Genomic DNA, 11,597 nt, shown 5'->3' with positions numbered 1-11,597 from the left:
CCAAAAACACCAAAGACACAACCGCCTTAAACATTTCTGATTAAATTCAACCCTCAGGTGGAGTTTTTTTCAACAGAATCTCTGGTAACTTTTGGTGTTTTTTTGGTCAGTTTTTGAAGGACAGACTTCAACCAACACACACAAATGAGCAATAGCAACATTTTACTAAACGTACACATACCTGAATTAATCTTTATTCATGCACTTAATTGTTGTTTTCCTAAAGTTGTTGAAATTGTTGCAGATTTTCTGCAGTAAGCCGATAAAGAGATTTATTTTTAAGGGATGATTTGTAGGTGTTTTATGTGTTAAGGAACAAATGTTTTCTCGTGGAAATGTTCTTTTTTTTTAATATAAATGTCAGCACTGCACTTCTCTTCTCGTTCTTCCTTTTGTTTTTCATTCTACATCATCATCATCATCATCTCATTGTTGTTACTGGGCCATATCACAGAAAATTACACACAATCTTATTAATTATGAAAAGTTTTCACGGGTGCAGTTTGTCTTTCAGTATTTCATTTTACTTACATGCACGGTTTGAATTGCCATCTCTATGATTTGAGACAAAAAAATACTTTAATGTAAAAAAATCTGACTTTTTTTAAAAAGCAAAAATGAGACACTGTCGTTGCTCTGAGCGCTACCAGGGAATTTAAATTTAAATTGTTTCTGCAGTACTTTCTTTAATGGACATCGAGTCTTCGTGTATCCATACTTTAACATATAAACAACATTATTATTATTATTATTTTTTTAAATAACATTAATCCTGCGTTTTGCTGAAAAGACAATTTCGTAAAGCTTTAGAAGAGAGCAGTCCTTTTTGGCTGCTCATACACGTAGGATACATGTCATTTGTGACGTATGATATATAGCCTAATATATAATTGTAATGTAGTGTATTGGTGTGTTATTGAATTAATTACTAGAGAGAAGGAAAGGCGACAAAAGGCGCATCAACTCGTTTAGCCCTGTTGGTTTGCACGTGACTCTACCGCCCCCTTGTGGTTATTGGAGATAAAAGGGCTTCAAATTATATTTCATTTGTGCCCTTTAATTTATGGAAAACTGATCATTCACAGTCACCTGAGACTCTTGAGTACAGACAAAGCTCATATTTTAATGCAGGTTATCATCGAATACATCCATTAGAGTGAAATGTAGCCGCCCCTTTGATTTGGGCCCCAGGCAGCGAGGTTACCTCCTGAGACACAACAACTAAATACTCCATGAATCCGGTCCTGACTTTTCACAAACTCTGGACAATTGATCTAAAGAGTACTAAATAATAAGTCCATTAAACACAATTTGTTTTGTTTTTACATGAAACATCAGATGCAAGGCACTCTGTGCTGCATGTTGAAGCATTAATATGCTCATTTTATAAGTCTAACAGGCGAATGAGTCAAGCAGACATTTCTGCAGTAATATGATGATGATGATTCATTTTATTATACTGTCATGCACAAATACCGTGTCCATAGCCCTGAACAAATAAACCATCTTGACGTTTGACAAAAGTAGCCAACTTGTCAGTATTAACATTAAACAACCATTCCATTATTCTGTATTCAAAACATTTCTGGATGTTGAACAGACATTTCATTCAGAGCAGGAGTTCTTAACTCATCATAATAAGGACAAAACAGAAGAAAATGTGATTCATTCTCATCTTCTCCTAATTCACACAACCTGTTTTCCTCCTGGATATTTTTAAAGCTGCCAAACTGAGGGGCCAGAGGAAGGAGTCCTGTTCTCAGCTGTGCAACCAAAGACCTTTGACTCCTTGATAAGTTTGCTGTAACATACGGTTCAGTGCCGTACGAATGCTTAATTTGAATATATGTCCGTAACTAACTCCGTAACAAGCCATTTTTCTTCAAATCCAGCAAGTAACTTTCCTCTAATTATGCTCATGTTACAAAACAAATTGTTACAAGACATATGTTGAAACTCAGCTTCCCCACAGATAAGCTATTCTTCTTATTGACCCAGTTCTCTAACATATAAAGCAAACGATTCCACAATCTTATCCTTCCACATTTCCGGCTTATTGAACCAGGAATCCAGCCTTTATCACTCTGACCAGCCAAAGAGGGGGCAAACCTATGAACACCTAAGAAACAACTTGCAGCTCTATGCTGTATAGCGTCTGCTATTATAGAGGCACATATTTGTATTATATTGGGATTATATACAGAATGTATACAAATGATGTCAGTGCTGACAGTGGAGACTGTAGGACAGTGCTACACATATTAGAAAGATAAAGCCTTTAAGAGTGAGACAACCAGGTTGTTACATTAAGAATGTTTTAATGTCTCTGCTGTCCATGGTGCTGAATGTCTACATCTTAGCATGTCTGTGATCCATGGTATATATGTATACATATATTAAAAACATATACCACATATTAGTCAGTCAAAATGAATAGAATCACAGAGAAGCTGTAGTTTGCACGCTTACAACTGCCACACAGACTGTACATAAATTGTACAGACAACTTTCGGAGCTTTTAATTTGCTGCATTTTCCCGACACTGTACTGGGAGGTAAGTTCAAAAAAGTTCATGTTACATGATGTTACAACTGGAAATAATCACTGTCATTACTTTAATTATATTTCTTCTTTTGCAGCTGATCAGCTATTACCCATGAGCCACTGACACATGTCGTGATACAAACCATTAAACCACCCCTTCAGCGATTTAGTAATTATTTTGGCAGGAATGGCTGCTGTTCCTTACAGATGTTGTAAATTCGCATGGACGAATTTGATCTTTAGTGATGAATTTGCCACGTATACGTTTTTGATATTTTGCAATGAACCTCATTTATTTAAAAGAAAAAAAAAGGGAAAAAAAAGAATCTACTTTAAATTTGTTTGTGTTTCTTAGATGTTTTGGGTTTTTAGTTGATTTGTCTGTTATGCCCGAAACTGCCATAGAGTTTATATTCTTTGTACTTACTTTGTCCTGCAGGGACTCGACCCTTAATTCTCATGTTCTTGATAGAAATTCTTCTTAGAGATTATTTCTAATGCTGATAGACACACACAGCCATACAGAGAAGATGATCAGGCTGAAAGAGGAGTCTTTCTAATGGGGAAAAAAACACAACACTTCAAAAATTCAGCACTGGCAACACGACAAAACCATTTAAATGTTTGAAATTGCATCATTCAGACCAAAGTCATTTAATAAGACAGAGACGCACAGTCTATTTCATGTCATCAGCATTATTATCAGAACTCAATGTATGTAATTGTTCTCTGTGTGAGAGATGATGCACCTTAAAAATCCCTATCCGATGATTAGTGGATTAGATCTGTGTTTAGCTGCAGATTGTATCTTTTTATTTTATTCTGAAAAAAAAAAAAGGTTTCATTTTATTTTATTTTTGGAATTCAACCAAGAAATAAATTACAATCTTCTCGTGTGATGCAGGAGGGAGTATTTCTAACTGCTAGACTGCTGCCACATGTTTAGTACCAAAGGATAAGTGTATTTTACACATATTGTTTTGTAGTATGCCATCAAGATATACTGCTCTGAATACTCATTTCAGTGGCTTAGTTCTCAATATATATCTTCATAGCATTTAAACAGCATGGAAATGGAAAGCAAAGGATCAGGAAACGTGTAAATTAAGTCAGATGAGATTAATATGATAGCTAAGGCAAAAACTCTAAATTCTCAAATAACTGATGTTGCCAATGAACAACTCACACTTTCCATCAATGTGTTGTGCAGCAGATTACTCCTGCATCATCATCATCATCATTATTGCTTTCTTGGTGTCCTACATGACTAAGAGGAGGAAGCAGAGGATGATGGTGAAAGCTTGCAGGACTAAACATCGCCTGTTTGGCCCAATTTACCAGTTTCATTTGAGATTTCCCTGAAAAGAACGATACAACCCTAAGATGAATACGTGCAGGAACCTCAGGAGTCATTAAAAGAGTCTAGACTCCTTAAAAGTACGTAGATCTACAAAAAAAGTTACAGATTTAAACAAAAAAAGTTGTGAATCTAACCATTTGAAAGCATTAGTAAACAGTTACATTTGAAGGCCTGATTTAAATGAGTTTTAGTAGACTGCAGGTGTTCAGGAAGCTTGTTCCAAATGTTGGTGGCATAAAAACTACAAACAGACATAAAAAGTCTGAAAACAGAAGTGCATGTGTAGTGTAACTCTGTAAGACTGGGAACTCTCCAACTCACTGACATCATGAATGGCAGGTTACAGAGTCCAGTGAATGCGTCACTTTATCCACTTGTGAAAGTAATCAAGTACTTTTACTTAAATACTGTACTTAAAGGGGGCACTATATAGATTTGGAGAGAAAATTCAAACTCAGAATTTTAATATTGACAAATTTAATGAGGTAATAATACAAACTCAGAAATATTTATTTTTTCCGTAACTGAATGAACAAGCTGTTCCAGAGGAAAATGCGGTCCCCAGGACACTGTTTGAAGCTAGAAAATGTGGCAGGGTCCGCCAAATATAAACAAAGTAAAACAGTATGAAATTGTGTTTATTCAGTCATAAAAACGAAGAGAGTTTGTTTATTTAGTTTGTTTATGCACAAAATGTCTTTCTCTTCTGATTAAAACTTCTTCCCAAAAACTACAACTACTAGAAAACAGCATGGAAACCCATTGTCTAAGTTTTTACACAAGGTGAAACTAAACAGATCTGGTTGTACAAACTTAGACACATAATCAAATGTAGTAGACGTATTAAGTTTACATTAGGAGGCTTTACTCAAAATCATTAGTTCACATGAATTAATTATTTTCAGGAGTCTAAGTTGTACAAGACAACTATCTTTAGTTTAATAAACACTACATGAAATAAGATTAATCTATAAAGAACTATCCTTTAATTTACATATCTCAACCATCAACCTCCTATGAAAGTCTTGTGAATAGTTAATTCAGTCCTTTACTCCACTAATTTGATAGCTTGAGTTACTAGTTACGTTTCAGATACAGATTTCTATTATATTAAAAACATCAGCAAATTAATGATGATTTGTTAAAATAGGTTAAGATAACAATATTGATTGATTCACAAGCTACAGCAGTATTTAAATGAATTAGCTCCACATTTACCATCTGCAACATTAAAGTGTCACATAAAAACATACAGATAATCAAATATTATATACATATATATATATATATGTATTGATATATATATTGATTATCCTGAAATGGGCCATTCTGCATTATGTGTGTTTTCATTTTCTGAGTATGTCTTTCACCTCTGATCTTATCTGTATCTATATCAAATATAGGGTATTAAAGTTGAGAGAAAAGTGAGGTGTGTTAAACTATTATTAGTATTATTATTACAAGTTTTTTACACGGATGTATCCTGAATTTACTGGGAATCCCAAATCTCATTCATGCCTCTCCAGTGATAATGAAACTGAAATACATTTATTATGTTCTTGACCTCACTCCAAAGTTCCCCAGCTGAAATGAAACCTTGGCCTAAACACAGAGAGAAACGCAGAGTTTCAGGCTGACAGTGTGTTCAGCTGATGTCTGCAGTGTGTCAAGGATCTGTCTATCTACTGACCTCGTGCTAAGTAGTACATCTATCATTCAAGGTCATGGTTTTCCCTTATCTGATAACTGGTGCCTCCCTCCTTGTAATTGATGACCTCTGTTGCTGTCAGGCTGACCGGAGAGGAGGGAGGGGTGTTCAGTTCTTATTTCAGACTGTAGTACTGACACAGGCCGTGAGGTGGCGGTAGAGTTTTATTAATGTTCTGCAACATCTTTGCCTGCTAAAGGCCCCTTTAGATAACACACACACACACACACACACACACACACTGAAAGGATCAAGAGTCATTTCATGTCATTTACCCAGAATTGAAAACAAGAAAGTGAAAATTAAATTGAATTGAGTGAGATATGAGCTTTTGAAAATGAAAAAAGAAGAAGAAGAAGAAGAAGAAGAAGAAGAAAAAGAAGAAGAAGACAAAGACATACTTTATTAATCCCTTTTTGGGGATGACAAATGATTTGTCTTTTGAGTAAAGTATTTTGATGAACATTTTTGAACAACTATTCTCATGCTGCAACTCTTTCTTGTGGTTTCTTGGATGTTCAGGACCAATTTCAACACAATCCGGTGAAAAATTAGCAATTAGAATACAAAGAAATGGAAAAACGATGAAATGGAGGGTAAACTTCAGGTAAATTATATATAACTAAAACTAAGTGTTTGAAGTAGAGTCATAGTATTTTGGTCCCATTCATTTCATATAACTTTTAACACACATTTTCTCAAGAAAATCCATGATCCATGAACTGTGAGGAGGTGAGTTGGTCTGGTTTAGTGACATATTTGTCCAAAGAAAATGACCTTCAACTTAATGACAGCATCTTCTCAGTTATCCTTTATTTCTTCCTGTGTCTCCAGAAGTGATGAAGATAGTCTGGGTGGACTTTGAAGATGTGACTTCCTGTGTGATTAGAATAAATAACTTAACAAAAATCGATGTAGATGAAAAAGAGAAAACACTAGAGGGAGCCAAAATCCCAATTATAATCTATCTATCTATCTATCTATCTATCTATCTATCTATCTATCTATCTATCTATCTATCTATCTATCTATCTGGTCTAATCTTAAAATATCAACATGTCAATATTTGTACACTAATGTTTTAACATCAGCACACAGTTCTGGTTCAGTAACTAGCTCACTGCGTTGCTTTATTTTTTAAATTCTGTCTATAATATTTTTTGTGTTCCCTTTGTCTGAATGTTTATTATGATCCTGCGCTTTTTTACAGGTTTATGTTATAAAATACGTTTTTCTATGGGTAAAGCTGAAGTGGTGGAAATGTATAACAATCAACATAAAATGACTTTGAATTCAAATAAATCGTCCGTCAAATAATATTGGAACAAGTCACAATAAAACCACATTGATTCTAACAATAATGCATTTTAATTACGGAAAAAATAGCTACCAGTCATCAGATGTTTATTTTGACATCCATTCATATATTTTTTACTGTGCTCCAGTGTTAAATAAAAACGAGTTGAGGAGGCCTGGGTGGGCAGGCCGTGGTACTAAGTAAAAAAGCCCGTCATGAATTGAGTAAACAGCCCGGGGCGGTGGAAAAAGTTCATGCCCGGGTCCATGTAAGGAGAAACCGGCGGAGCACCAGGGCCACTGCACGGACATTTAATTAAGACGACCTACAGAGGATTACGTCCATATTGCGACTGTAACTTTGCCTCACAATGACCATTTTACAATTTCATGCACAGTCGCCTTTGACAGCGAGGCGATGGAGGGAGAGGCCTTCAGGGTCGGATTATTTTAACTTCTATCTTTGGTCAAGATCTTCTTTTATTTCAGCCTCCTCGGCCTTCAAATTCATTACCACGGTATTAAACCCCCACAGTCTGCTCCGAACACCTTATAAACTCTGCTGGGACTTTGATGGGAACAATTAAAGATGGATGAAGGTAGGCCTGGAATAGTTTTGTTTATTCGGTTATTCTAAAAAAAAGGGGCCTCTAACATCACATCACATCACAACAGATATTTAAATGTAGCCTACCTGAGGTGTCATCCCGTTTGGTTCCCCTTTTCTTGAATAAACTCTCACACCTCTGGGCCCAAACTGTCTTTTAATTCCCGCTGTAATGAGATCTCACTTTAACCTCCCACTGCCAACGATGCGAGGCGCTTTGATCTGCCAGCGATCTGCTGCTGGTGTTTGAGCCTTTTGACTAATAAAGACGCGCTTTTAAAGACGTAAACGACGCCATTTGGTTTATTGGCGTTTGACTCATTTCTCATGTAAAAATTGTGGAATATATTGTCTTCATATTAGGAGCTGCAGAGAAATAAATCCACTGCATGTCGTGCGTAAAAGTGATTTTTTTAAAGGGAACGTCTGGATTAATTTAACGCTATAATATCCACATGAATATGTGGATATTTAACTTTGACATTTTAGGGAAAACTCTCCTATTTCTGTTTATTTAAGACACCTACAGCTCTGATAGTCTTTTTGTGTAACAAAGTGTGCCGGGATTGTGTACATGCGAGCTGCTCTGTCACGTCTGGAGTTTTGGCTGCAGTGGGCTGGGAGTTACCGACACCTCCTCTAGCCTTTTCTTTTACTTTTTCTTTTTTTTTAATTCTAAAAGCCCCGAGTGTGGCCGGGAGCTTTTCTGCTCCCCTCCACACGGCCTGACTTCCCATTGGACGAGTCGTGCACTTTATGGGAGGAGCTCCACTGGCAGCAAAAAGGAGGAAAGAATTTAACTGCGCAAAAGTCCTGTGTGGTTACGGATGTCCAAAGTTCAGAACTTTTTCAATGTGCGTTTCATAGAGACACAGAGATGGGGACGGCTTAAACACTGCTGAGAGATCCAGCACGCCGCACTGTTGTTCAGACTTTTCTCTCCTTTTTTAAAAAAAATTCAGCTGTGCCTTCAGAGGAGCGAGAAGTGGAGCTGCGTATTTTGGAGCTTTTATTTTTAACCGGATCAAAGTGAAGACATGCAGGCTCGCTACTCCGTCTCCAGTCCCAACTCTCTGGGCGTCGTGCCGTACATCAGCAGCGACCCGAGCTACTACCGGGCCGCTGCCGGTGGGGGATACACCGGGATGCCAGCACCTATGAACATGTACTCTCATGCGGCTCATGACCAGTACCCTGCCAGCATGGCCCGGGCGTATGGACCGTACACCCCTCAACCTCAGCCCAAGGATATGGTCAAACCCCCCTATAGCTACATCGCGCTCATCACCATGGCTATCCAAAACTCGCCTGACAAGAAGGTGACCCTGAATGGGATTTACCAGTTTATCATGGAGAGGTTTCCATTTTACCGAGACAATAAGCAGGGCTGGCAGAACAGCATCAGGCACAATCTGTCCCTCAATGAGTGTTTTGTCAAGGTGCCCCGCGATGATAAGAAACCTGGTAAAGGCAGCTACTGGACCCTGGACCCGGACTCTTACAACATGTTCGAAAACGGGAGCTTTCTGAGGAGGAGGCGACGGTTCAAGAAAAAGGACGTGCTGAAAGAGAAAGAAGAGCGGCTGCAGAAGGACGTGCCGCCGAGGCAGCAAGGCCGGGACCAGGAGCAGCCGGTGCAGGGCTCCAAGCCTGTGAGGATCCAGGATATAAAGACTGAGAATGGGTCCGTCACGCCGCCGCAGGCCGACTCGCCCTCTCTGAGCGCCGTGCCCAAAATCGAGAGCCCGGACAGCAGCAGCATGTCCAGCGGGAGCCCTCACAGCATCCCCTCCAACAGGTCCATCGGCATGGACAGCTCCGAGCACCACCAGCACCAGCACGGCCAGGCCTCGACGCAGGGCTTCAGCGTGGACAACATCATGACCTCCCTTAGGGGGTCTCCACAAGGGGCCACAGAGCTCACCTCCGGCCTCACCGCCTCCACCAGGACAGGTATAACACCGTCTTTGTCCCTTAACTATTCTCCAAGTCAGACGTCTGTCTATAGTTCACCCTGTAACCAAAACTCCACTACCTCCAACGCAACCTATCATTGTAACATGCAAGCCATGAGCTTGTACGCCGGGGACAGATCGAGCCACTTGGCGCCGAGCACCACCGTGGACGAAACGTTGCCAGATTACTCAGTCACGACCACCTCATCCTCCCTGACCCACGGGAACCTAAACTCTGGGCAGGAGGGCCACCATCCCCACCAAGGGAGGCTGACCTCATGGTACCTCAACCAGGCCGGAGACCTGGGCCATCTGGGCGCGACGTACCCAGCGCAGCAGCAGAACTTCCATTCAGTCCGAGAGATGTTTGAATCCCAGAGAATTGGCTTGAATAACTCGCCGGTGAATGGGAATAACAGCTGTCAGATGTCATTCCCACCGAGCCAGTCCATCTATCGCACTTCGGGAGCTTTCGTATATGACTGCAGCAAGTTCTGACCAAAAGAAAAATAACAGAACAAAAAACAACAGGCTCGATATTTTCCTCACCGTGTCTGAACTCTTATCAGTACAATCCAACGTGTTCCCTGCCCCACACCACATGGACTAATATGAGACAGAACACACAAATCAGAAAAGACTTGATCTTGGTTTTTCTAAAGAACAGTGTTACTGCAAATAGCACGTAAGTCTCTCTTTGCTTTTGTGGCTTTTATGTGATATGTTAAAGATATGTCAGTTTTCATGGACGTGTAAATTGCATATAGTAATTTATTTCTAAAGAAAAGAAAAAAAAACAAACAATGTAGCCGGATATTATGGACCAAACACCAAAAGAAGTGTTTCTAAATTGAATTGCCTTAATTGTCCAAAAAATAATTGTTCCATTATAAAAGTAAGAAACAGGAACGTGTATATCGCCTCACTATTTCAAAGATTCTTCCTTTGTTGAAAAGTATTTTGAAGGATTTTGTTTGTTTGTTTAATAAATTGTCATTTTATGTGAGTTAAAGTTGCGCCTCGTTTCTTACAAACTTGAGCAGTGATATTTTTTCCTTTTTTACACGGCCTCGTTTTATAATCTGATCTGATTTATTTAATTCATCACAGCATGTTTAAAATAAATGAAGGATGTTTGGACTTCAGAGCTTTAAACCCTCACTGAAAAAAACACTAACATATCCCCGTGAAATGAAGCCCTAGATGAAAATATTTATCCTCAGGGAAATCAAAATTAAAAAATACTGAGGCAAAGAAAAGCAAAGTTGTGTCCAACAGCGTGCGCGCGTCCAAAGAATTAAAAAAACGCCTGTTAATGTTTAATTCCCATCTTTTAAACATCTCACTCCCTGTTCATATTTTTATTGTCATATTAGAGATGCTGAACAGAGATGATCAGAGGTGATGTTGACCTGAGGCCTGTAGATGGGAACCAGCCTGCACACAAGCCCAACTTTGTTTTGGATTGCGTTGTGTGTTTACTGGCGCATACCAGCGCTTACTTAATATCATACCACACATGCCAAAGATAGTCCCGTTGTCACTTCAGTCTTGATGTCTGAATTCTCACCAGTCTGACACGAACGGAGAGAAGCCATGGGCCGCCACGCTTTTTATTTATTACACCAAACGCATCTCGTTTTTTCTTTCTTTTTCAGTGTGTGGAGATTTAACAGCAGGAACGAGCTGGTATTAAATTGGTTTTATGTACTCCAAATGTCAGATTGATGTTTTATTGTAATCCTAGTTGGCAGATTTTCTCAGAAACCGTTTGAAAGGGTTGTTTTCCCTCACTGACGTTAATGAATGGGAATCAGTCTCTTTTAATCACGCTCAGTGGAAACTCATAAATTATTCCCAAACAGGCATTTATTCCGTATTTTTTGTGTTTTTTAACACATAAACATGAAATCAGTTTGATTCAAACACAATGCACATTTGTTGTCCTCTCACCTCCCGCCGACAAAGAGGGGTTTTATTTATTTGCATTTTCAAAAAAACGCTTTTTAAAATGTATTTATTGATTTGAATCGGGGGATTTTTTAAAAATATTTTTCAAACGTAGAGAGATATTTATGTTAAATGTCTTTGATATTTACAGCATCTAGAAAAAATAAAATGGTTTTT

The 11,597-nt window shown here is 38.6% G+C and overlaps 1 protein-coding gene across 1 annotated transcript; it reads left to right on the top strand.

Moving 5' to 3' along the window:
- The first annotated feature begins 8,552 nt into the window (after positions 1-8,552).
- Positions 8,553-10,085, top strand: foxc1a (forkhead box C1a). The gene has a single exon (XM_073491876.1). The coding sequence runs from the start codon at positions 8,553-8,555 to the stop codon at positions 9,966-9,968; it is 1,416 nt and encodes a 471-aa protein (XP_073347977.1). The 3' UTR covers positions 9,969-10,085.
- Positions 10,086-11,597: the final 1,512 nt, after the last annotated feature.

The sequence above is a fragment of the Pagrus major genome, chromosome 21, assembly GCF_040436345.1.
Source record: "Pagrus major chromosome 21, Pma_NU_1.0".
NCBI classification, from domain to species: domain Eukaryota; kingdom Metazoa; phylum Chordata; class Actinopteri; order Spariformes; family Sparidae; genus Pagrus; species Pagrus major.
The sequence above is the reverse complement of the archived record's forward strand: the minus strand, read 5'-3'. Positions and strand labels throughout refer to the sequence as shown.

Coding starts and splice junctions, on each gene's coding strand:
- foxc1a (XM_073491876.1), top strand. CDS start 8,553: ATGCAGGCTCGCTACTCCGTCTCCAGTCCCAACTCTCTGGGCGTCGTG.